The sequence below is a fragment of the Oxyura jamaicensis genome, chromosome 3 (genome assembly GCF_011077185.1).
Source record: "Oxyura jamaicensis isolate SHBP4307 breed ruddy duck chromosome 3, BPBGC_Ojam_1.0, whole genome shotgun sequence".
Classification (NCBI taxonomy): domain Eukaryota; kingdom Metazoa; phylum Chordata; class Aves; order Anseriformes; family Anatidae; genus Oxyura; species Oxyura jamaicensis.
This window is the reverse complement of record NC_048895.1, coordinates 44,090,472-44,118,421: the sequence shown is the minus strand read 5'-3', so window position 1 is coordinate 44,118,421 and position 27,950 is coordinate 44,090,472. Positions and strand designations below refer to the sequence as shown.

Sequence of the window (27,950 nt, the reverse complement as noted above, 5' to 3'; positions counted from 1 at the left end):
GTTTCTTTGAGTTCACCACAAATTGCTGTGCACACAGAACCAATATTCCTAGCTCAAGCTGCTGCTGTGTATTTAAGTCATGGGGTCCTTGTTGTACAGTGGGACATCCAATATCAATGATTTTTCAGCACATCTCCCAAAAGGGACTCTTGGTAATTCTGAGTGCTTTCCCCCCACCCTCTTTGTCTCCTATGATAAAAACTGTTGTGTACATTATATAATACTAGGTAAAATTACTTTGCTTTCTGCGACATGCTGCTTTTTATCAGAGATCATGGGCAGCATTTACTCAGTGATTCTTTGTGCCTAAATTATTCATCAGCGTTCAAACTGTTTAACTTCAAGGCTAAAAATAAATTAGTCTAAACATCCTGGAAGGCCTATGTTGGTTAGGGACTTTAGCCATAGAAAAAAAAAAAGTACAATATTCAAAGGTGTCTGAAGATGAAACATGCACCTTTCCTGAAAGATAGAGGTCTTCAAGAAAGTTAACACGTTCTGGTCTCTGCTTATTTTAGGACTGGGGAAATAAACCCTACTGAAGGTTGTATTGTAAATGGGTACTTGGAAGCATTAATCAGCCTCTTCTGTTATTTTCATTCATTAATAACAGAAGATACCTACATCCAACTGGCTACTGAATGCATGAAGAACTTACCTGTTTCAGAATAAAGGCACTATTGTTAGCAGCACTTTAGTGACTCCTGTAAACTGGATTGAATTCACTAGTTCTGAAAAATGCTAAGATTGTGACCATGGAGCTTTTCTATTAATAGAATCTAAAAAGGATAAAACACAGGATAAAGTAGTAAATTGTTCCTTAGTCTCTTAGGCTGCTAGAGAAAATCCCAAAGATTAATACTTTTGATGCAAATTCTACTTCCAGCCCTAAAACATACTAACTGAAATGCCATAATGTAATTTAAGTAATTTACAACTTCCTTGGAAGGCTTACAGTTGATAAAAAAATAAAATAAATCTTGGTGATGCCTGGCTTTTAGCAATAGTGCCAATGAAGATTTTCACGGCAGCTAATAGAAATCAAATGTAGATGGGGGCTCCTCTCTAGATCTACAGATCAGAGAAGTCTTTAGTCTTAAACTGAAATGATACATAATTCGTTGTGTTCAAATCTGGTTTGAAATGAGTGCAGGGTGTGTTGCTAGTGGTTTTCCCAGGTGAGTGTAACCAGCAGCTATTGGTTGGGTCAAAAAACCTTGGACATTGATCTCACCTGGAAATCTGCAGCTTCTGATCATGGAATTAAATGTCTTTGACTTATCCAGTCCTGAAAACATATTGTTTATTCATCTTTAGTTTATCCCTACGAGTGCATTACATGAAGATGCTGATCAATCTAGCTAACAGTTTATACTTTAGTAAGTCAAGAGAATTTAAAACACAAGCTGCAAGTCTCTCTAACTGTATCTGCTAGGTAGTTATATTTCCACTGAGACAATAGCATAGTGTAGGGAAGGCTGTCAACTTACTAGGGTAAAATGCTCAGGTCTGGAGGGTTATTTTCAGTGCTGCTGATCTGAATTAGGTAACATACAAGAAAAAGCAATGGCTGTATATTCTGATGTAATTAAAATGGTTTGGTACTGAGTCCAAAGAACAGAATTATTGAAATATTTGACAGGAAGGTACAAAGAAGACAGGCTTATTTTCAGTGGTACTGAATGGGACAGGAAGGAATAATGATGGGACAGAAAGCAATGGGCACAAATGGGAACATGGGAGGTTTCATCTGAACATCAGGAAGTACTTCTTGAATGTGCAGGTGACAGAACATCGGCACAGGTTGCCCAGAGATGTGGAGTCTTCATCTCTAGGGATTTTCAGAAGCTGCCTGAACACAATCCTGGGCAACCTGCTCAGGGTATCCCTGCTTGAGCAAGGTGTTTGGACCAGATGGGCTCCAGGGGTCCCTTCCAACCTCAGCCATTCAGTGTTTCTTCAGTACTGCTTACTGAAGAACAGGATCCAAAGTTGCAGAACTACAGTTCTGATTATCACAGCTTGGAGTGAAAGGGGAAATGAAGGCTTATTTTGCATAGTCCTGATATTTCTGAATTGTCAACTTGGTTGGCAGCATATACCACCTCTGAGAGAAGACATCTGTGTCTGGAGTCAGTGGACCTTCAGCTTAATTGGAAAGCACTTTCTCAAACTTGGGATTCCCGGCCTAGACTCTAGGAAAGAAACATCTTTCCCACAACTAACTGCATAGCTGGCATATTTTGGTTTGGACACTGATTCTCAAGAGTAGGAAGATGAGTTCATGTTATTACTTGCTTAATTCTTATACAACTAATTTTGGTATATACATTTAAAAATGCGTACTTCCAAATTCAGAAATATATTAGGATATTAGAGAGGGAATCATTAAATATGTACATACCCATAGATGGGTAACTCCTGACCTCTTTAATACTAATGTGTAAATCCATCTGATTAACTTCCTTTCTTTTTAAAAGCTGAATGATTTCTGTTTTGAATTTTTCTAACTTCATCCTCAAGTTACTGGATCCTTGCCTTTGCTGGATGTTAAGGCAGACACATTGAATGAGAAATAAAATATTAAGCAAAATATCTACAAAGCTTGTTTGCATTTAAAGTGTTTTCACAATAGATATATTTGGCTTTCTAATGTTTAAGTGATCAGTGATTTGCTCTATGGAAGGAATTGAGACTGTGCTATGGTTTAGCCTAGCAGGCAGCTCATCACCACCCAGCTACTCACTCGCTCTCCCCAGGTGGGATGGGAGAAAGAATTGGAAAGGTAAAAGTGTGAGAGCTCATGGGTTAGGAATGAAGACAGTTTACTAGGTAAAGCAAAAGCTGGGTGCACAAGCAAAGCAAAACAAGGAATTAATTCACTGCTTCCCATTGGCAGGCAGGTTCTCAGCCACTCCCAGGATAGCAGGGCTCAGCTTGGTTTCTTGGGAAGACAAAAACCATTACTCCCAACATCTCCCCTTTCTCCTTCTTTCCCTCAGCTGTTATTGCTGAGCATGGTGCCATATGGTATGGGGCTTTTCTTTGGTCAGTTGGGCCAGCTGTCCTGGCTGTGTCCCCTCCCAGCTGCTGGTGCCCCCCCCAGCCTCCTCTCTGGCAGGGCAGTGTGAGAAGCTGAAAAGTCTTGGGCTCCATGTAAGCACTGCTCTGAAAAACTAAAACATCAGCATGCTATCACTGCTGTTTTCGTCAAAAATCCAAAACACAGCACCATAAAAGCCTCTATGAAGAAAATTAACTTAGTCCCAGCCAAAACCATGTCAGATTGCTAATGTTAATGACATTAACAAATGTTGTAGTTGGTTGCCTGCAATTTGATGGATAATCTTCATAGAAATAGAGTTCTAACCTTTAAGTAGAATATATTTTTGGAGCCATAATTTTATTTATTTATGCTGGAAATTCTTGTGTTCCTTCCTACTGCTGTAACTGTTTGTACTGCTCAGCTCTGGACTAAGTTCTGATTATCACATATTTGCTGATATAGCAAATTAATGTTCACATCTGAGTCATAGACGATGGAAGTTATTTCAATGGAGCATCAAGTTGGCACTTGAGTTGGCACTCTTCTATTCTAGATCAGTAGTCATTACTGTTCATGTTCCACAACTTGTTTTACCAGTTACCACAAAGCCTGTAAAATCCAAAGTAGGTGCTGATCTGTTCAGTATAATGTATTAGTCTAAATCACAGCAAATTATGAATTGCTACAATTTATGTAGACAAGAGTCTGAATCAAAATTTTGGATCTAAAACACCCCAAGCTTGAGGAGGATTTGGATTCAGATCTAAACTCTGTGGTTTGAGCTTTTCTTTAATCACATGGTGTTGCTAACATCTATTTCATTTGTCTAAACTGTCCCAGCTGTGCAGAGTATTTCCACGAACATGTTGGACTTACTTTTACACAGATGTAAATCAGGAGGAATTTAGTTAAAGTCAGTGCAACCAGTGCCAGTGGATGATGTGTGAGGAAATGTCTAGGCTTTCCATAGAATGTCTTTGTATGATAATATAAAAGGGCATGTATTCTTTGCAGTAGCTTTGGGAGAAACGTATCTGCAAGCCTTTGCATGTGCATGAGCATCTTGCAGATATGCTAACAAATAAAATACATGACGGAATAGGAATGGCAGTTCTCTACTATGGTCATTTGCAACCTTTTTTTCAAGGTGAGTCTCAGGGCCCTTTTATCCTCCTTGCTGCCCTCCCTTCGCTTCACCAGTCTCTTCTATGCTCTGCTACCACAAGTGTCTTGTCTTCACACTTCCTATTTCTGCTGCACTCTATTGATAGCACAGGATTTGTCATCGTGTCTTTTATCTCAACTTTAAGGCTGCATCAGCAATTAAGTACCAACATCATAGAAATTAAGTACCATAGAAATTAAGTTCCCTATTGAATTACATAAAGGTTTCAATAGAACTTGAGCTGTGAGGAAACCCATGCTTTCTTTAGGTTGGATGGAGCCTGCAAAACTCAAAAATCTTGTGCTTTTTTTGTCACCTCCTTCCCTTCCTGTCCCCCCTCCCTCCCCCCATATTCTTGTATACATATCCTGTTCTGGACTGAAATGTAGCTGTTCTTGTGCTATATCTTGTCCTGGCCATATGCAGGAACTCCTGGAAGCATTGCTGCAAAATTCTTCTTTTATCAAATGTTTGTGTCATTTTTTCAGGCTCGTTGAAACTAATCTTTGTGTGTTTTCATATTTCCACTGGATGAAAATACAGTGCTATTCCTTTACATGTGTCTTTATTTGGATGCAATTACTACTTTCCTCTCCCATCAAAGGAGGATGCTTGGCTTATCTGTCCTAGTAAAAGTGATCTGACTTATGCCATATTACACCAGTAAGGAGAAACTGCCTCACAGATTTTTATTTTCCAAAGACAGTATGTTGTCTCTGTACAGCTGCAATTCCCCTGGAGGAAGATGGTCAGATTTCTCATTAGGGGTTGTTCATTCTTGCTTATTCCAGCCAAGAACAATATAAAACCGGGTGAATCAAGGGTAAGATCTATGCAGTTACCAGACACTGTTCAATAACACTTAGCATGAAAATGTAATCCACTAAGGGAGCAAGAGAGAAAACAGTGAGGCCCATGAAGCTTCATGTTGCGTGCTCTATCAGATAGAAGGGACTGGTACCTCAGATAGCTCTGGGCCAGTAATAAAATAGTGCAAGAAAATAATTAGACCTACAAACCCTTGTTCAGCAAAGTATTAGGTCTTGGCTAAGGAACACACACATCTTGACGTTTCCTTTTAAGTTGTCATTAAGTTTGAGGCAGGCAAGGATGAGCAATCATAGACTGCCTCCCCTTGAGAATGGCAGTATTTTAAAGCCTTGCAAAGTGTGAATCCTGTGAGGAATGTCTAGCGTCCATAAAATACGTCTGGTTAAAGTCTTCGGAGAATATAGACTAGCTCTGTAGCAGTTACCAGCTGAGCTTTCAATGTCATAAGAACAGCTTAAAAAGACATCATAGAAAAAGCAAATCTGCTTTGGTTTTATTTTTTTCATATCCATTGTATACAGTTCATCAGGGATGAATCATATTCGAATGGATATCAGTTTATGGGGTCAGAACACAACTTTAAATAAAGTGTTAAATTAGCATATTAAACAGAATGAGAGCTGATCTGGGGAAGTTTCAAAGGCAAAAGAAGACCTATAGATTGATTGGGAGTAACTTATATGGCACTAACTCTTTAAAGATAGACACTTTTACAGTGATTAGTTAATGGTGTATATTCCCTCAAACTGGTAACTGAGGCAATTTGAGTTAGGTAGTAAAGGTTTAAAATAGAAGACAGTTCATTGCTGAGAACCATGTTTCCCCAAGACTTATCACTCACTTTCTCTACTGAAATTTCTTGAATGTTTAAGTGTAGATAACTACTGAAACCCATCCCCTTTCTATTGGAAGGCACCAAGTTACCTGCTCCTTTATTTGTAGTTTAGAATTTGGCTTAAATACTCACATTTGTCTATACTATTTCTTCAGGGACTGTTAGATATAGTCCTAGAACTCACAAATTATATTTATAGCACTTTTCTCTAACTTAAATAGCCCTCTGTTACTTCTAGGGTTCAAGTTTTAATGTTTTCTGGATATGACTTTATTATAGACAAAGAGCAAGACCTTCATTTCATTTTTGCACAGGGTTATATAAAAGAGCTTGGAGTATCTCTTGACAAGATTTTTAGGCTTAGAAATGGGAGGAAGAAAGGAGAATGCTTGGTAATGGCGAGCAACAGCTTATGAAGCAGTATATCCAATACAGCTACCATATGGAAAAAAGAAGCGGTATATCCAATACAACTACCATATGGAAAAATACTGCATTTGTCTATTATTTTTTAGGGTGTTCTGTACCTGTGAAAACATATGGTTTTTTTCCATCTGCACAAGGCTATTATGGTTTTGAGGTAGGGGAGTAGGAACAAATAGAGCTTGCTACAACTCTGTATTTGCCTTTTCTTGAAGACTAGGATTGGAACACCCTTGCAAGAAGCAGAGCTTTGACTGGATTTAAGCGGTAAGAGTGAGCTGTTCTTTATCATATTAATTTCAGTTGACTCATGTCATTTCACCTCCCAAAACCAATGATGGTTGGTTAAGATTATATCCAAGCCAGTCATAAATTACCAATGAATCAGTAACAGAATGTTTTGGACAGGATTGCAAAAACATCTCTTGCTCCATATTTAGTTAGCTTGGATCCTCTTGTGGTTCAAAAATATTTTACAGAAACAAAACATTCTCAACTTCAAGCAGAGTCCAGTTTCCTTGATAAAATTTGTAGTGCAAGGAGGGCAAAGAATTTAGCCAGTTTACAGCTGCATTCCTCTTAGAGCAACTAACAAAGACGTATATTGAATATTCAATGTTCAAGACTTTGCACTTTTAGTTTATCTGGTAGATGTGCTGATACTAAAAGCATGGTATGCAGCAGATAAATCATGATATCAACTCCTTGCTGTGATAATCCTCTCTACATTTCCAACTGGGAAAATAAAAGAATAAAACATTTGGGTGTGGAATCCATTTAAGGAACTTCCTTGATCAGAGTGCTTGATATTTTTCTCAGGTGAATTTGTAATTTAGTTTCAGTATTACTGTTTAGAAGCTCTATGGTGTAGCTTTTGGACAGATTATTGTTATTATGTAAGGACTGGAACACTGAGAAAACCAGTGGAAAATATACATCTGCCTTAAGAGTAACAGTGTGCTATAGAAATGTTAAGTATCACATCTATTTGATCTATTTTGTGTTTTGTTGGATATGTTAACAATGCTGTTGTAGTTTCTAAGTCTGATAGCTACGCAAAAGAGGTATCTGAAAACGAAGGTGTTCCTACAGATATAACACCAATAACTAAATAAAGCGCTATGCTAAGCTATCATAGAAAATCCACGTAATCTATGCTCAGCAATTAATAAGCCCCAGAGAACTAAAGTGAAAGTTGTCTGTGGTCTCATTCAGAGGCTGATCTTGTGGCTTTGGCACTTACATAATGTTTTGCTCTTATATTCCATTCTTCGATTGTGGTTTATGAAATCTTTTAGAAAGACAGGCAAGTATGATAGTCTTTTTTTTTTTTTTTTTTTTTTTTTGGTGTGTGTGTGTGAATGGGTGGAGGAGGGGGCTGACTGAAGAAATGCCAAGAGGTAAAATGGCTTTAGTCAGTTCATTGCAGGTAGGAATGTAGGAATGGTGGAGTCCTGACTCCAAATATTACCTGATTTTTAGGTAGACCTGGTTCTTTTAAGAAGGAACTTTGCCAGTATATAGCTCTTAGAAACTAAATGTTACTGTTTTCCTGTATTCTTCTAGGGTCAGAAGTGGAGGAGAATTGTGTGAGGCCTCAAATTCAGGGCGTGCCCTGAAAGAGCTCAAACACCAGTCTGTACCACACTGTTTTTCAAAACAGAGAGACTTAATGGCGTGCAAGCCAAACAGCTCAGCCCATGCTTTTCTCTTGGAACATCATCCAAATCCCATTAAAAATGACCTTCAGCAAAGGTTTTTTTTTAAATGGAAACAAAGAGGATCACAATTTCATTTACAGAACGTCCTCAAGTGTTTTTAACAAGTAAATATATGTGCCAGTTTTGAAGGATTCATACCGTTTCTCTTACTGAGTCCTTACTTTATTAATGAGACAGGCCTTTTGCAGCCATGACTAAATCTTTTTGTAGGAAAGAACATTTGGAAAGATGACACATGGCTGAAAAACAGGAATGAATTTTGAGAATTTTGGGTTTAATTCCCAGCATTGCCACAGACTTTCTCTGTGACTTAATTCACCGTCTGTAAGCTGCTGCTAGTGGAATTTCTCTTCTTAGGGGAAAGTTTAATATAGGTTAATTAATCAAGATGTTCTTATAATAACTTCAACTGAAGCTGCAGAGAACTTAGTTTTTTAACTTTGTAAAGTTAAAGTTTTTCTAAAATGTGTGAATTCAAAAGATGTATTTAATTCTGAGAATTCATTTCCTATGTGTTCTGTTGATAATGGGAAAATGCCACATGTTAATTGGAGTCATTTGTATCAGCAGTCTGTGGTGCTTTGGCACCTCCTTCTGTCAGACAGCTTCACAGCGGAATGTACTTCCTTGGGAGCCAGAGTCCAGGCAGTTGACAGCAGAACTATGGCAAATGTGTCAGAGTCAAGTAATGATGCTGCTTTGAGCACGTTGTGGCTGGAGCTGTGGTATAGAATACATTAGTGACAGGCCTCAAGGGACTTTCATAAACTATAAAGGCCTGGCCCTCGGCTGCTGTAAGATGTGGCTAGGGGTATCTCAGTCTAGCAGATGATAACCAGAAGGTCAAGCGGTAGACTGCAATCACAGAAGAATAACTTAATTGATGTATTAAAGGCAATCTGTGCTAGATCTGATGGGGGACAAATTCTTTAGCATCCCAGGCCTGCATCTTAACTAGAAGACCTCTCCAATAGTAAATATGGGTACAACTAATTCACATAAAACCTGTGTTCTTCTGTTTTCTGAAGAGTCAAAAAATGATTTACATTTGCCAAGGACAATGAAGAATACCCTTGTTCAAGTAGTTCAAGCCATATTCATAGCTGAATATGTTTAAATTGACATTTGTTATACTCATCAAAATTGCTTTTTAATGTGGTCAAGCACTGTCCATTAGTAACCTGGGTGGACAGTTTATAATTCTGCTTAATAGAGTGAAGGAAGTAAGATTAAGCTTTCTTTCTCGGTTTCTATTCTTTTCGTCCCCCCATGTCAATGAAATTTGATTGAAATTAGCCATCTCTCTTTTGTATTTCCATGCAACAGAGAAACAGCTGTGTCTATGCTTGAGCTCACCAGCAACAGAAGACAAAATATGAATTGCAAGAGCCAGGTCCCTGACTCCAAGAAAGAAAACATGCGGACAGGGGAGGAAGAGAATGTGGAATTAGTGGAATGGGTATCCCTATTAGAAGGGGATGAACGCTGTTTAATATTATTCCAAATGCTAGAATCTGCACAAAACTGTATCAGGCAGCTATTTTCTGCATTGAAATAGTAAAATATTTCATAGGTGCCACCCCTATTCATTTTTTTCTTTGTTGGACAGTTCCATTGCTTAGAAGCAATAACTGTATCATGAAGTAATTGTATGCTCCCAACAAAAATAATCTGAGAGGATAAACTCCTGCGATTTTTCCAATATGAGTAGAAGCTACAAATATAAAACATTGCTTCAAAGACTTTGGATTCCAGAAATTTTCATCCTTGTATTTAGAAATATGATGTTTAGATCAATTCTTGGTAAGAGCTGGAACTTGTTCAGCCTGAGTTCTTCCACTTTGGAGGGCGAGAGAAAATCTGATTAAAATGAAATAGCTGTTTTTTAGAGCTCTGTTTCTTTCATTTGTCATATTTTTGAAGTAGTTGGAAGATACTTCTTATCATTAGTACAAAGACTGTCTAAGCTTCCTTGAGTGCGTAATGAGAGTGTAAGAGTTGGTTTTGATTACATCCTATTACAAAAATCTTAAAAAAAAAAAATAAAAAAAATGAAGTGATATAGGTGATTAATTTTATTAATCAAAGCAACCCAATCAACAGATATGAGCTTGTTCTGTCTGCTCTCAGCTCCACTGTGTTCAGAAACAGCATTGATTTTTTTTTTTTTTTTTTACTTCTGGACAATAGTCTCTTCTATTGTTGGTGTTTCACCCACAGTACTATATGTGTGAATGCCATTTCAGCTTCTGTGGGGATTTTGTAGGTACAATGCATAACGTGGTGGGGTCTTTGATTGCTGAATTTAACTGGAAACAGTGCAAATGCTCCTCAGTCAGATTTCTCATCCCTAAGGCTTCCTTTTGCTATTGGGAAATCTCACATATATGGATCCACAATAGAAAGAGACTTAATGGGCTGAACTGTTAGTAACACTGGATTCTATAACTTTCTCTGGTACTGTTCCGTATTCTTTTAGGAAAGATTTAAAAACTGGTGGCCAACTGGTGTGTAAAGACAAAGAACAGCAAGGGAAATGCATTCTGCTACAAAGAAAGCGGAGGCTACTTATAATGTGAGTCAGAACTTGGAAAATTTTTTTCTTCTGCTGGTAAATTGCCTGTGTTGGATCATGATTTGACATCCCCTCCTCTCCCCCCCAATACATACAAGATTTTGTTTTTTATATATGAGAGTTTTCTTTTCCAAAAGTCCTCATAATAATTAGAAAATAATGTCTTCTTAATGACATTTTTCCATGCAAAACAGTGTTTTAAATTAAAGGAAAAAAATGTTTTTGCCCAATACACAAGCAAATATGCAAAAGTTCTATAAAACCCCAAAGTTGGGGGGAAGTAAAAATGCCAGTGGTTTGAGAAAAGCACAGCCAGGTTCTTCTGTCCTTACAGAAAGTGTTTTTTCTTATTAGGCTGGATTGTTAAACCCTGGTATATTCCAAATGTGTGCTTTAACAGTTTGCTTTTAGCATGATTTCGCCTTTCAAAGATGACAGTGTTTGAATCTAGCAGCGTGTTCTCTTAAGATCATCAGTTTAACAAAAATAAAATCTGTCTCAGATTCAGCTGCTTGCCTTCCTCCCAAAATACTTTGTTCTGAAGAAACTAGTGGCAGTGATAAATGTAAGAGAGTTAGAGCTCTGCAGTTATTGTCAGCAAGTTAGCTTTATGGGTTGGGGATCAGACCTTTGATGTCTTATCAAGTTTCTGCGCTGCATGAATCAGTTGCTTACTTGATTTAAATTATAAAAATAAATGCTCTGTTGTGATATTGTCTCATACTGTGTCTTCGTCATCTGAGACGTCCTCTGTGTTCTTTAGTTCCCCAGGAAGAGAAGGCAACCAGCCATATGGAGAGTGGCCAGTTGCCTGCTGATCACGATAGGCATTAAATAGAGTTGCATAGGAACTCAGACGTAGAAAAGCCCTGTTTAGCAGAGCCTTTCTGTCCCCCCACAAAGAGAGATTGTTCCTAACCACTCTGTGGCACAACGTCCAGTACTGTTTCACTTTAGGTGTTCGGGGTGTCCCTCTCTTCCTTCAGTAAATCATTTCAAAAGCTAATGGAGTTCTTCATTAGGCTGTTCTCTTGATGTCAGGGAGAAAGATATAAATCATATGAAGTGAGGAAGAGGTGTGATTTTGGGGAGAGAGGGGAGAACTTTTCTAAATAGGAAAGGCATCTGATCAGACATCATTTCCATGCATCTTCTGCCAACTGTACCAAGCACTGATCATTAAGATAACAGATTCCTATGAATTTCTTTTCAACACCCCTCAGTATAATTGCTGCTGGACTGGTGTGGAGAGCTGGCAGCTTCCTGGGCGTATGATGGGAAGACAGCAGAGGTAAGCTGGGAAGGGGGACTCCCTTTCATGATTGCAGGGAACAATAGCACAAGAACAGCAATAGCTCACCTAGGAAAAGACAGTGTGAGAGCACCTAGGAGCTGATTTTCAGGGTTTTGCATGCCCTATGTGCTGTACAAGTGAACAAGGAGGTTTCTGGCTGTTAGGATAGAGGTTCAGCCTAATGATTCTTATTTTGAGTTATGGAACATTGCGCATAGTTTTATTGTTTTAAGCTACCTCAGACACTTTAAGGGTGTGTGTGGGGGGGTATTATTTAATCCTAAAATAAAATCCTCAAATATAGAAATGTTGATCTGGCTCAGATTTTATTTGCATTTTAAAATAGCATTTCAACATTTTAGAAGCCAAAATATTTTTCATATGAGCAGCCTTTGAACCAGATGAAAAAGTAAAAGGTGTCTGTTTTCCCAAATCCTAGATGTGGTTATTATAGACACCAACCAGGCAGATTAGTTGTGTGTGAAGAAACTGGCTAACTGGATGGTTGTGCTAGCCCACTTGTATTCTGAAAGCTGGGTCAGTACTCATGAAAAGCTTAAGTAAACTAGAGGATAATTCAATACATAGACAATGCATCCCACTGTTTCTCTGTTTATTTTCTCCCTGTGTGACTTCTGGCAACTGACAAGAAACACTATAAATGACAGTAACTTGCCAAAGAAAAGATTATGAATAACAATACCACAAGAACGAAGGGCATAAAGTTACCAGTGACTTGGGAAAAATGCAGAACACTGGACACATGACACGTCAAAAAAATAGTGGGTTGCAATACAGGCAGAATAAGGTACCTTCAAATCTGAGACCATTTTAATTTGAGTTTTGGTATAAATTTATGGTAGGTTGTTTTGTCTCTGGTAACCCAAGGTCTGTTTATGTGTAGGTGTTATATAACTCTGTTGAACCCCTACACTTTACTGATAATACTCTAAAACCAAAGGCAGTAATGACACTGGAAACAAGAAACAAAACCTATGTATTAACTGAAGAAATGAAAAGAAAGATCTGGTTAGTGGTTGCACCTACATACAAAGGACACCACTTTCCTGGTAAGTGTATTTTTTCTTTACCACATCTTACACAGTGCTGCTTTCAGTGCTGTACTTAAAACTTAGTCATGCTTTCCATCCCAATCTACATTTCAGTTTTTGGGCAATATGTACAGCGAGCTGATGTGTGGCTGGTCTACCCAAAGTTTGGATACCTTTTAACTTTTTTTTTTTGATGGTGCAATATGAAAGAAACCAACTGTTTACATTAAACTGGAGTTCAAAATAATTATAATAAAAGTAACAGGAAGATTTTTTTGATCTATGAAAAGTCAAACTATTTTTGGGGAAAAAAAGGTGCAGTCCATTTGTCCTTGCTGTGGTGCCCATTTATTACTTGTAAATATCTGCATAATTAAATGTGTGGGCTGTTTTAATCTATGGTGAATACACTAGGCTCACTTAACAAGAGTGAGTGTTTTAGTGGAATAGGGAAGACTCCCAATCTTGGAAGCAAATGAATGTAGTCAGATAATGGATGTTTTAGTGTCACTGTCAATATTTATAATGTCTTGAAAATTAAGACCATTAGTTCATTTTTAGCTGTATGGGGTCAATGCCAATGCTGGTTTTGATGCTTAGACTTTGCAGTGTCTGGCAGGCTTCATTTGAAGGGAGTGCTTTGTGTTTCCAAAGTCTGTATTAAAGGAGAATTCAAATGAAACAGTGAAAGGTCCTTCTGAAAGGATAGTTCATCAGGACTGAGAGCTACTCTTGAACCCAAGCCTACTCCTATTGAAATCTGTGTGTTTATCTTACTAGTGATGGAATCAGATCCTCGAATTAAGCTATTCAGGAGAATAGCCCTTCAAGGGATACGATTGCACTACCTTAAAGTTTCTTTTCAAGACAAAAACCAAAAGGAGAGGGGAAAAAAAAATAAAGATTTGCATCCTTCTTTCTTGTAGTGTTTCATCGGGTTTCCTGGTATACTATACTTAGAATGCTTTAACAACATAGAAAACTCTTTTGCAGTAAATCTTCTAAGCCTCTGCAGACAAAAGCAATTCAGTTAAATTTGATCAAAACTATAACAGAAGAAAAATCTGCTCATCTGGGACTTTTGAACCTCTTGCAGAGTTCACTTTCTCTGCCTCTCCCAACCCTTCTCTAAATTGGTTGTGGTCCCCTACTTCCCTACAACCCCAAAATAATTCCTTCAAAGTAGATTAGAAATATTGTTAATTATAGAGCCACCAAATTTACCTGAGCTCTCTTTAAGTCAGTGAGCCGTTGGGAGAGACTTTTCTGTTGATATGCTAATGGTGAAAGATGGGATTGCAGGTAGGATAAATGGATGTCCATCCCTTCTTCAAAACAGGAAAGAACCTGTGTCACTCTGAGTTAATTTCAGCAGTCATCCCTAGTTTACATGGATGCAGAACTGAGATGCTTTGCCTTTTTTAGTCATTTGTGAAATAACAGCAGAAAGAAATGATGGATGTGCTGACATTCAGCCTCTCCATCCATCCATCAATAAAGCACAATAGAGCTCACTTAACAAAATGCCTGTTAAAGCAATAAACATTAAAAAAATTACATGCTAAAACCAAACATATCAATCAAACCATAACCTTATTTAACAGCTGTTTTTCTTTTCTGGTTGTAACAAAATGATACTGTAGTTTAGCATGTTTTCATATTCAGCAGATGGCAGTGAGTCTCCAAGAGCTCCACTGCACTCCAGGCACCAGGGGTAAAGCAAAACACTGTCCTAACAGATAGGTAATTTGGAGCTGACTTTAGGCACAGACCCAAGAGTGCTTTTCAAAACAACAACAAACAACAGCCCAACAAAAATGCGCACAACACACACACACAAAACAAATCCACCTTCCCACTCAGTGAAATTGCATAATCTTATTTATTTATTTTTCCAGCCATCCTTGCTATAATTTACATGGAAAGAGGTGTGATATGTTACACACAAAAAATTACATGAAATGTAATGAGGCAAGGTGGGGGGTCTGTGTTCAAGAGTTTAACAGACTCCTTTGCAATAAAACATCTCAGCAGACATTAGGGAAAATTGTCCCTCTTGTGTGCTCTCTGCAGATCCACAAGCAGTTCCTGGACATCTTTGATAAATTTCTTTCTGAAACCTAAAGCCCACCTTGGTTTTAACCATCTGGAACCTGGGGTTTTTTATGTTTCTTCCCCTTTGCTTTTCCTTTGGCTCTATAATCTAGGTTAATCTCACAGGAGTCAAAGGACTTCAGCCATTTACAGGAGAGTTAGTTGAACAGACTCTCCAGTTCATAAAGTGTAAGAAACATTTCTAATCTATGATCCATTTTACCCTAAGTCAGATGAATCTTATCCCCCCAAAAATCCAATTTATCTTCACTCCTGGAAATGGGAGTCCATGCAACTAGCTCCACATTACAAAATCATGACCTTGGCTTGCTGTGTGATATTTAGGTGCCTTGGAGAGAGCTGCATTATTGTAACTGAATATATATATATGTTCTTATTTATATATATATAACAGAGATAAATAAATTTCAAGCAATGAATGTTCATTTTTAGATAGCCTCATTGAAATCAGTAGTCTGCTTACTTGTCTGGTAATAGAAGATAATGGAAAGTTTCTGTTTTAAATTGAGAACCTTTACTACTGAGAATAGACACACAGATGTTTTGGTGAGGTTCTTTGTTACAAGTGCAAATCTTCTTGCCTAGTATAGTAGAGGAGATGAGCACATTCTAGCTCATCAGAGTTATTCTCTGATAAGGCATATATATGATGCCTTTCAGTATAAATCCTTCTATGCAAGCTTAACCTCAGTGGTAATGTCCTGTACGTCTGGACAAAGAACGTCACAGTTTGCTGTAGGCAGCTCTGGGCTTTGTCCTGGAACAGTCATGAAGGACTGCATTGCTTCACTAGGACAGTGCAAGATGAACTAATCTGTTAAAGATCCTTTGAGTACAGCAGTTAAACTGAGTTGTCATTTTGAAAGTACCATTTAGTACTCTCCCAAAACACTCAAGGATAAGAAGTACTTAGGTTTTCCATAGATTTCACGACTAGGATGGAATGCTTTTTCATAACATTGGGGTGACAGTAGGATTTGTTCTGTAACTGTACCTTCTGTTTCATTCCTTAGCAAAAGGGTGATGAAAGAATCTTGAAAAATGTTTTTTTTTTTTTTTTTTTTTTTTTTTTTTTTTTTAATAAAGTGATTAACTGAGGCAATCTAGCCGGTTAAAGTGCTCTCTAAGGCAGACTGTAATATTATTTAAACATCATTGCCTTTGTCTGAAATACATATGCAAATATCACTTTACATATTGTAGCCTGCATGTGGGGGTAGATATATACAATGGTGTTTGTGTATACATACACATATATATTTACATATGTATTACTATATGTAATCTCTACACATATACACATACATATATACACATGTGTACACACACATATATTTACATATGTATTACTATTGTCTAACTCATTTTCCCATTGTAGATGATCCCAGAGGGAACAAAATATTCCTAGCTTGGAGGTTTCCACATCTGTCCTTCAGCCAGCTATCAGAAAGGAACAGCATGGCTACATAAATCAGTGCAAATCAGCACATTTTTCAACAGCACAAAGCCCTAAGCGCAGAGCCACTTTATAGCACACTGCTCCATAGTTTGTTTGCAGACCTCCCATGCCAGCAGCAGGCAAGTCAGACCATTCTGTTCAACATCTTACAGTAACCAGATGCGGGATAAAGAAATTGCCTTTCAAAGCTGTAGTCTGCACTAGGCTATTCCAAGCAAAACAGTGATGACTAGCATCCATCTTTTCTCTTCTGCTTGTCTATCAGGACTGTGCAGCCTCAGACCTTTTATTTTTTCCAAGCCAATTTAAACTTCATTCTAGAATCACAGAATCAGATTGTGAAGCAGTAATTTTCACTTGGTCAGGGGGGAGTCTGTATATCAGTTACAAAGGATCCACAGAACGTAACAGTAAAAAACTGTTGTCAGTATGTTTAAGTACCTATTGTCAGTTAGGCGCCTACTGTCAGAGGGGATGGATCATCATGTAGGTACATGTTGACTTTTCCAGCCATGCATTGTTTTTCTTGTGGTATACTATATGATCTGCCTAGTGGAGAGTGGTTAGTTGCTCTGCTGTGTAGATGGTGGCATCCCAGATCTGTGCACTGGAAATGCAGAAATTTGTATGTGACTCATTTTCATCTGAAAACCTTTTTTTTATTTTTTATTTTTATTTATTTATTTATTTTGCCATAAAGATGACAAGGAGGCAGGATGTAGACCAGAGGGAGTAAAACCAAATCCCTGCATAAAAGTGGATAGTGTAAGGTAAAAAGAAGATGAATTTTATGCCATGGTAGTGAATGACTTTATGGACATGTTATCTTGATAGATGTTTTAATAGCACCGTAAGGAAACAACATAATGCTTGTTCTTGAGGTCTGGACTGTAGCATGTTTCTTGTGGCTGAATTTAAAATCATCCTGATCGTCCACAGCCCAGACATGGGACCAATGACAAGAACAAACCTGGAAGTTAAAGCAGAGCAGAAAACACAGCTATATAAATAATTTTCTCCAGTATAAGCAAGATTTCTGGTACCAATAACTTCATAATCTGACAATTCTAGTGTTACCAAGCTCCAGTAATGGAAGGATGAAATGATACTGGGACCACTTGTGCTACAGGGGGACCTCATTTCAAACAGTATTAAGAGTCTTTGTTGTATTTGACAGTGAAGGAGAATATTGGAATTCCACAGTGCCTGAAACACATGACTGTAAAAAATATTTTATCCATTCTCATATCTTTCAAGTGGGTGCATGCAGTTTATAATGAATTTTGGTTTCATTAACTGAGGTAATTTAATCAATAAGTCTTTTGATATTGTCCTGTTATTGTCCTTTCTTTCACATAGAAATACTGTGTGAGAATTTAAAACAGTGCCTAGTGTAGAATAGTAGGCCATTTAAAAATTGGATGTTATAAAATATAATGCATTGAAAAGACTGAAATAAATTGGAGGCTATAAAATATTTCATAATACTAAAATATAAGGCAGAAGACAAGTAAATGTCAACTCCACTTAAGGACTCATGCCTATTAGTTCGTAGGTAGCATAAGCTCAAATTTGCTGTTGAAAACAATTTCTGAAACTTGACTAGGCTGGTTTCTTCACTGTTAGGGACAGGAACACCTCTCTATTGAAAGTGGCTTGCATTTCAACAGGGTTTAGTCATAATTGTCCATTTTTTGCCAGTTCAGCATAGTTCCACCTCAGGTCAATCAGCTATTGTTGGCTTCATCTCAGTTGCTACCAGCAAGCAACAAAAATACCACTTTAAGCTTATCTTTCTGTGAATCATATGTTTTTACAACAACAGATTTGTTTGTGAATTGAACTTAAATATAGAAATAGATGAGCCTATATTCAGGGTGAGCAATGTTCAGGTCCATTGACTTACATTTTGAATTGTCTTTTTCTCTCACTAAACTCCTACTTTAAGCTAAAGGAATGTCTTCAGAGTAAAGTACATCTCTAAGATGTACATTAGTATGATTCCAGTTTCTGTGTCACTAACTCTGCTTGCTTTTGTTTAAACATATAGCAAATCCTATGAGGAATCTCATAACCCTTGCTTATTTCAGTGTTTTTATTAGCTTTGACATATTTATCTATTCTTTTGGCCACATGTGAGTAAGCAACTCTGGTTTCAACTTGTATCATCATATGCTGCTGTAGTAAAGATGACAATGGAGTATTTTACAAATACCAATCACATATTTTTTCTCTCTCTTTTTTTTTTTTTTTTTTTTCTTTAAAGTACACTTTCTAGACACTTTTATATGCTATACCTTTCTCGCAATTGCTTGCCTTTTTGTCCTTCCTGCTCTTAAATCCCTTACTTACATTAGCTTGGTGGAAATTGTTTAAATGTACAGCCCAAATTCTCCACTGAGGTTTGGCTAACCAGTAAGCTATTCAAGTGGTTTTGTCTCCTGAGTATGTCTTCATCCTCTGCTTTTCCAGGTTGCTTGAATATCCATGAACCCATAATTTACTCTAATCTCCTCTAAGGCTTTGAAATAATAAAATACTTAAATAAAACCCTTTGGATAAATGCCCTTTAAAATATAGCTTTATCTGTGAACTATCATGCTCTCAGGGGAGTGGATTTTGTTCTTCAGGCAATTAAGGGGATTTTCTGTCCACTGTGTTACTGTGGTTTGTCCACTGTGATCAGGCATACCCATCTTAACTCCTGCATCAACTCAGAACAGGAAGGATGAGGAAAGTCTGGAAGAAAAATGGGACAGAATGTAGGTTGTTTCTCCATATTATTTATTTTATTTATATTTATTTTTTTATTTTTTTCCCAAGGTCTGGGCTCAAGTTTCCTGATCTACCACATGGCATTTTGTGGGTCATGAAGCCTTCCTATGTGTTTGAAAAATAATTCTTTGCCCAACAAGGATGCTGCTGAGGATAAATTAGGGATGGCAAAGTGCCTAGCCATTACAGAGATGGAAGGGGTAGTCTTATAAACAGAGAAATCCTTACTTCACAAAATAGGAAAAGGGAGATTGCTTGACTTACCATTACTAAATCTACCAGGGACATTTGAGGCAGAGCAGGGAGCTGGATTCAGTTCCTGTGCCAGAGGCCCCATGTTGTCTATTTTTTCCTTGGCAAATCCTTTTCACAGGCCTGGCTAGGCCTAAACCTAGAGTCCTGCAGATGCTCCAAGGTTGTCCCTTCTGACAGCTTGACTCGCACAGGCAAGAGAGAGATGCTTGGAGGACCTTACCAGAACCTCTTGCAGCTCATCAGGGCACCTGGCCAGGCCCTGGAGACCACCATAACATGGAGATTGTTCAGAGACAGAGGAGACTGTCTTCACTGTTGCTCGTTTTGCACATAAAGAGAGACAACTGTCTTCCCACTCTGCTCAGCTAATTATAAATTCCTGTCAGCAAAATGGATCTGCAAAATAGCATTGGGGTTGGGGTAGGGGGAGGACATGGACATCTCGTTCCCCCTGCTGAAGCTCTAGAGCAAAATTCCAGTGAGAAAGATAAGAGATTTCTGTGTAATTTCTGAGTAATTTGCTTCTGAAGCTAATTAATGTTAAAAATGAAGAATTGCTCAAAAGTATCAGGAAAAGGAAGCTTTCATCTTTATGTTACTGCACCACTAAAATATATATATAAAAAAATCTGGTCAAATTCCAACCATATGATTATTATTTTAAAGTGATACTTTTGAGATTGTGTCTCCATTTTCAAGCATACTCTCCAGAAAGGCATCTGTATTTTCTCACATTAAGTGCTAGGAAATGCAAATAGACCAAAGTTTAAGTATGAAAATTATGGAGATTTATGACTCTCTCTCTCTCTCTCTCTCTCTCTCTCTCTCTCTATATTGAATAAAATGCAGGGAAGATACATGTAGCAACTGTTTTCTGAATTTATTACCTTGTACTGCTCTTCGCTGCTCAAATACCGCTCTGTCACTTTTTTTTTTTTTTTTTTTTTTTTTTTAAATCTTCCTCCTAATAAACTTTGTAATCTAAAGTTCAAAATTTTCTGTACCTGCAGTTTATGATGGTGAAACAGCAGCAATGAAAATGTTTTTTCAGCTGGATGAAGACCTTTTCTTAGGTCCATTACCTTGTACCTCATGATGCTTGGGAGAACGATTATCTTCTGGTAGCTATATGCCTTGCATAACTTTGTGCTTATTCAGAAACAGAAAAACGATAGAGAAATTCATCTGAGGACTAAGTGGTTTCACCACCTTGCTTGTTCCAGCCTTTTGGGAGCTTAGAAGATAAAATACTGACACTGGCATGCAGCAAGCAATGTCAGAACTGATTAGCATGGTTCAGGGTGAGCAGCTCTTCCTTCTGAGTACCAAAGATGACACCAAGCTCCATTGGTCATGCCTGTGGTTCAGTGTAGCTTTGTGGCAGAAATAGAAAGGGGAGTGTCTGCTGAAATTCCTAGTATATATTCCTATGCTCACTGTCTTCTAGAGAAGATGAAATTTAGTTTCTGAGAATGGGAGAACCTGTGTTGTAATGGGCAGAACTGACAGGATTTGAGTAGCAGGGGTCTTGCAGGGCTGTCCTGTGTGAGAGGAGACCATGAACTGCTCTGTACCAGTCCAAAAAGTACCCACCCCAAATCTGTAGTCCACAGGTTACCCACACTGGCTCAGGGACACCCCTGATGGACTGTGGCCCATGTGCAACTTGTGCCCAGATAGGAACATCCTTGAGTGACTGAAGCTGTGGGTGATCCACGCCAGAGCTGGGATGGTGCTTAAAGGAGCAAAAAGAAGTTTTTGATGCTGGGCAACAACTTCAATACAGTTACAAGTCGAGATGCATCATGCAGCACATGGCCTGTTTCAGGTTTTGTCTTTGCTGCTGGCCCATGGTGGGGGAAGACATGATTGCGTCTATACAATCTACATTTCCCTATTCAGTTTTGGCGTGTGTTTGTATAAGCAAGCATACATAGAAATAGAAATAAATATATGTGTAAAATGTGCCTGAAATTTTTGAATGTATTCATTTCAAGAATAAATGATCCGTTGCATTTCATATGGTGCTTCATGCCATTCTCATACCTTACTTATTTTCTCTTTAGGCCTCTTGCACTGAGGATTGGAAATATTATGGGTATATTGATTAAAAAAAATCTTCCTTGGATCTTTAGAACAGACTTTTCAGCTTGTTATTGTAGATTAGTTAATCTGTGGCAAATAAAATAGAGAAGTTTCCATTGCTTTCTCATTTTTCTGTTGAAGAAAGTTTCTGCCATCGCTATTTTTTACTCTAAAAACTCCAAGACACTGTTTTCAGCTTCACAATGGTTGAAGGAAATTCAGAGATTTCCTAATTGCAACAGCGGATTTATTGTATGTTACAGAAATGTTGCAATCACTACCACTTCAGAGCAGAAACTGAACAACCACACATATGTTGAATCAACTATTATTTGAATAGGCTAAAAAGACAGAGCTTTTTTTTCATTTTGGGGTAATATTTGTATGTGCTCCCTGGGGAAGGGGATCATGAAGCAGTTTTCACACAAGAATAGCATTCCTACAGCATTAATATATATATATATATATATATTTTTAGTTTCTGAGAGTGGACCAAGACAAAGACAGAGAATGCAGCCTGGATTGTGCAGGTTCTCCTCAGAAATCCCTTTGCGCATCTGATGGAAGAACATTTTTGTCTCGGTGTGAATTTCAACGAGCAAAATGCAAAGACCCTCAGCTGGAAATTGCCTACCGGGGCAACTGTAAAGGTGAGCAAATCAAAGCTTTCCAATAGTTTCCCTTGATCATAATGCAAAATAATAGACTTTAAATAGCTTTTGAAATGTAATGAATATTGAGAACTAGTAGTGCTGTACTTCTAGTACTGTACAGTTGACTGAAAGCAAGTAGGTTGAAATTTGTCCTGTTAATTCTATAAAAATGTTCAGCATGAAAATGAATCTGTCATCAATAATATGATTTCCTCACCCATTTACACCATAAGTGACTATTAAGGAAATTATATAGTTAGGTCCTTGTTCTTGAAGGACTATCTCATTGGCAGACTCAGAGTAACTCTCAAGATTGCTGTTTCCCGAGATTTCTTGTCTACTGCAGTTTAGTACTTTGAGTTAGAGGTAATTGAATTCAGTTTATGTTTCCTAATTGTTATCATTAGCTCAAAAAAATAATAAATCTAACTGCTTGATGTTGTTTTTATTTGCTTCAGAATGTAATCCCCCCAACACAGTTGTAGAATTTCAGGATTTTTTTCTACAGAACTGAAAGTTGTGTAAACCCTCAAACGGTGTAAATCTGAAATTCAATTAAATCATTTGTAATGCTTAGAGGCCTCACAGTGGCCTCTAAGAGTATCATCAGAGTATGTAGAGTATCATCTACATCATCTACTCTTTTATTTCTGAACTCCGTTTGAAAAAGCTGTGCAACATGCGACCCTAGCGCTTCAGTTCCAATACTTTTAAAGTATTCACAGGTTAATCTTTTTACTTTAGAGTAGGCTGGTGCTAGAGATTTCAGTTGACATGCTAAGAAAAACATGCCATAATGCCCCACTGAAGTGTAGGGTGATTCCCAACACAATGAACTTCTTTTTAAAATGTAAGAATAGCAGCACTCATTAAGATTTACTTTCCCTTTCTCTCTATCCAAAAAGAGCAGGTGGGAGGGGAGAAGAAAACCCCAGGGACCACACAGGTTCAACCTCTAGGAGGCAATTTTCCACATCGTCTCTCTCCATTAGCTCCAGAAATCCTCTGAAGCATCAGGACTGTTTCAAAGAGACATTCTGTCTCATCTTCTGCCTAGATGAAACACTATGCTCATTTGCCAGCCCTTTCATAATAAGCCATTGTATTAGCTGATGGATCCATTTACTTATGTGAACAAGGATAACATAATGAAGCTATCTGAGTCAAAGTTTTTGTTACATTTATGAACAGAGAGAATTATTTTAAGCTTTGTTTTTGTTCATTTTGTACATTTAGAGCTTTATACACATATGCAGAAATGAGTTTTCCAAAGTGTTTTCTTTCTGTTTTTATTTCTTACCATGTTGATAATGTCATCTGCAAGATTTTTTTTTTTTTTTCTCCATAGGGATGCATTTAATTGCCTTACCCAAAGTGTATCCAACAATGCTGGCATTTTTTTCTGCAGTCAACAACTACAATTTGGAGAAGTGCTCTTTTGCTGTTTTTATTATTATTATTAATTTTAAAAAAAATATTATTACTATCTATTTTATTTATTTATTTATTTATTTCTACTTGTGGCTGCAATCATCAGAAATATTTCAAGCTGTAACAAACAAGTTTTACAGAAGAAAAAGATGATCCACTGGCCTAGCAGCAGTTTGTCTTAACATTGCTACTTTTGATAGTCCCATCAAACATTTCCCTGCAAGAGCTGAGAAAGGCCTCAGATTAAGACCCCTTTTGAGCCAGTTGCTTTTGCATGGTGACATTTGTTATTGCAGGTGATGCTTGACCAAAGAGCAAAGAGTTGTTTCAGTAGGGTTAACCAAAAGATGATGGTTCAATTCCAGGGCAACTTTCAAGGTTTCAGCATTTGTTTTCATTCTGTGTTGGAATGAAAACAAATTCTTTTGGAAATGTTCATCTGTCCACCTTAAGAACAACTGAAAACAACACATTAAAACATTGGTATTGAATCAAGTTTTGAAGTTGTTAATGTTAGTGAAAGAAACATGTATGTTTGCCCGTGGGGTTATGAATGGAGAAAAGAGATGAAGTCATCTTTGCTTCCTGTTATAGGATTCACAACTTTAAATCTTCTCATCCATCATTGATCAGAAAAGGCCATCTTAAGTTTAGATCTGCTTTCTCCTGTCTTCTTTTCAGGTAAAAATCTCTGTTCAGCCCCTAGAAAACTTGTCTGAAAGGGAAATGCTTCCAGGAACAATTTAAATTAATTGAAAACTTTGTGATCAGTTCAGTTTATTCACTACAAATCTAAACACTCTCACAATATATGCTCAAAACTTTTGGAATAATTTTGAGTCCATCATTTCTTTTTTATACATTCAAAATTGGGATTTCATTTTACATTGATAAAGGAAGCTTGAACCACAATTAGACTGATGCCTGCTTTCTTCCTATATGTATCTTTTTTCTTTTGAAAGCCATATTTGGATTGGCTATCTTTACTCCTCCTCACTGGTTCTCAGCATTGCCTGTTCTATTTGATTTTGATTATTTAAATGCTGAAATTACAAAGGGATAGTTTTCTTAAAGATGTCTTGTTTCCTTTCTCCTTTATACTTCTGAATTCAGGTTTTGTTCACAGCCAAAGTCATCAGCTCATGTAATTCTTTGGAATTACAAAGCAAACAATTTTTAGGGCCTGGATCTTAAAGCTAAATGATAAAAAACAGTGGCAGAACTTTATGTTTTCTTTTCTTCCACTGCTGTCGTTCTAGTCCCAATGGCTGTATCAGGGACCGAAATAGCTTTAAGAAACCTGAAAATGAATACGCCTTCCTCTCAGTTCTGAAAAAGAATTCACCTTTGACACAACAAGCATCACAGCTGACTGCTTTGATAGTGTATTTCTTCCTTCATTTCTTCATTTCTTCCTTTCTTCCTTCATTCCTCCATTCCTTCATGTTTTCCTTCCTTCCTTCGAAGGAAGTCTTTTCAAAGTTTTTTATATTTCTTTTTTTTTTTTTTTTTTCCAATCCAAAAATACTTTTTTTTTTTTTTTTTTTGATTCCAGACAGTGCTGAAATCTGTTGCTAAACTAGGAAAAGTTAAAACAAGTTATAATCTTGCTAAATTTCCATCCTGGTTTTGCAGTTTTGAAGGGTTCAAATAATCTGTGTAAACTGTAGATGGACATTCACATTTTTGGATACTTTTCCAAACAAAATCTGAACTCTGAAGTTCTGGAGTTTTGCCACTTGCTTGACAGAGAAGTTTACTGTGCAACAAGATTATGAATCTAATAAATGTATGTTGACAGTTGAGAAATACTATTTGTGTTAGGGGGACTGTTAAAGTATCACCTGTGACTGCAATCCACTCCACACACACAAATGCTTCACAGTGAATCTGGCCCTGCGTAGCCCAAGAAACAAACCATACAAGAAGTGAGAGAGCAATGTGCTTGCTTTTAAACAGGTCAGAAAGACACAGAGGCTATGTCCACACTACTAAATTAAACATTGCCAGGACACAGTGTGACTGTCTGCTTTGGTAAGCTGGTCGAGAGATCCCTGTTGCACTTTGAGTATGGGCCAGCTAGTGCTTTCCACAAGACTTTATCTACAAGGGGAGTTAGCATGGGCCAGGGACAGTCCCAGGCAGGCAACCAGAACCACTTTCTTTTAAGGGTTTAAGGCAATTCAGCCTGAGAACTAAGCAAGCTGTTTTTATAGGACTGCCCTGATACATGTCAGGGTAGATCTACTCCTATGGCTAGCACAGCCTTGGGCGCGAGGCCTTTAGCATTTAGCCTTGTTCCCTGTTGGAGTGCTCTGGATGTCACAGAGAAAGGCTTGGTAACTTACAAAGCTGAGCCTTCGATAGTCTTAGCGCATGTGAAAAGTACAAGACAAGTTTCTTAGTCTTGAAAATAGAACCAAGCATGCAGAAGAATCATTTATGTGAAGAAAAAAAAAAGAGTTTTAATTGCAAGAAGAAAATAATCGCTTTAAGTTATATCCCTGAATGATGCAGCTGCCCATTACGAGCAGAGTTTTGCCCAGCACTGTAGGACCAGTAGTTACTGTCTTATAGTTAATGGAGATTTTACAAGATCTGGGACATGGCAGAGGTTACCCCAGAAGGCTTTGCTTGTGTGGAAACTGAAGCACAGAAGATATCAACTAAAAACAGCTTTTTTTTTTTTTTTTTTTTTTTTTTTTTCTGAGAAAAAGCTCTCCTTTTTCCCTTTTTCTCAGAAATAGGAGAGGTATGCTCTGGAGACCCCTTGTAACCTTTGCAGAAAAATTCAGCTTGAATCTTTGAGGAGGAAGTCAGTGGGGCCCAGGCGACACACTGTTATTGCCTCCATCTCCTATCAGTGTCTGTCATGGCATGAAAAATTCCTCAGAGTAGGGATGTGATGGAGGAAGGAGGAGTCCAGGTTACCTCATTTCCATGGATGTCCGGACAGAGGTTTGTATTATTATGCCTGACCTAGCACTGCTTTTCCTGGGGCTTATCTTTTAAATTGGAAAATAAGCAAAATAAGCCTCATAACAAATAGATACTATAAATGTGTTTTGCCTTATGATAATGACAACGCAGAATAATACGTTCATCCTATTTAAGTGACTTATGGCACTGATGGATGTCAAAAGTTCAAGTTTTGATTTGTTTTCATACTGCATAGGTATGCTTTTCATACTGCTTAGGTATTCATCTTTCTCACCCTTTTCATTCAATGTTATTTTGAGGCTGGCTTTCTGGTGACTAACAAATCCCTAAAAGCCTGAGGTTAGACAGTAATGCCCTACTTGCAGTCCTCCAAGCTATGTGCGTTTTTAGCTGGTGCTCAAACACATACTGTGCTACAGCTAGAGTCTGAATATCCTTTTGAAGCTGTGCTTTGTTTAATTCCCATATTCTTCTTGAAGAAAGAAGTACTGCCCAGTTAAGAAAACAGGGGATGTGAAGTAAAGCCTTCCTGAACCCACCTCAGCTCCAAGGAGGTTATAAGTCAACTCATATATCCATACCACTTACCAGCTTGGAACAAAGTTGTTTATGGCTTTGTGAAAATTCATAGAACCTTGGATGAAAATTCATATTTTCTTCTGAAAATTCTCAGGCTTTAGAGCATACTGGTTTGGACAAATTTTGCATAACCGGTCTGTGCAATTCAGATCATCAACAGTGTACAGGAAGAAATGAATTAACACATCAGATGGTTAGGGACTGACACATATTAAATAAGGCCCTTGAGCCACAGAATGGATAGTACAAACCTGACTGTGCACAGAGGCGTAGTCCTGGTAACTACTGCATGTACTCAAACGTAAGTATACACATAATTAGTGTGTACGTTCTTTGCTTAGCGAGGAGGACTTCCTTCTTGATCTGACAAATGTAAGGCTGAATGTATATCATAAGTCATGATATGGGACTACCTGAAACAGGGGATTTGTTTAGGTTTTGTTTTTCATGGAGTATTTTGTATATTCCATTAAAAAAAATCCTTTTTTCCCCTGTGTTTAGTAGAATTTAGTCTCATCACTGTAGAATGGCATTGTACAAAGAATATTCAAATTTTCTATTAAGTCATGAAAATTTTGCTTTATATGTAAAAAAAAAAAAAGAATGCTTCAATAATTCCTAGACTCCTGTCACTTTCCTCTATGCTAAAATCAGTAGACTTTTTTTTCTCTATATATTTTTTTTAGCCTCTGTATTCCCAAAATTGAACAAGTTTT

General features: G+C 37.6%; 1 protein-coding gene across 7 annotated transcripts in view; it reads left to right on the top strand.

Annotated features, from left to right (window-relative positions):
- Positions 1-27,950, top strand: part of SMOC2 (SPARC related modular calcium binding 2) — a 146,629-nt gene that overhangs the window by 21,744 nt on the left and 96,935 nt on the right. For all 7 annotated transcript variants that reach the window (XM_035322218.1, XM_035322217.1, XM_035322216.1 and 4 more), the window contains exon 2: positions 22,110-22,281. In XM_035322218.1, the coding sequence (XP_035178109.1) occupies positions 22,110-22,281 (172 nt within the window). The remainder of the gene's footprint in view (positions 1-22,109; positions 22,282-27,950) is intronic.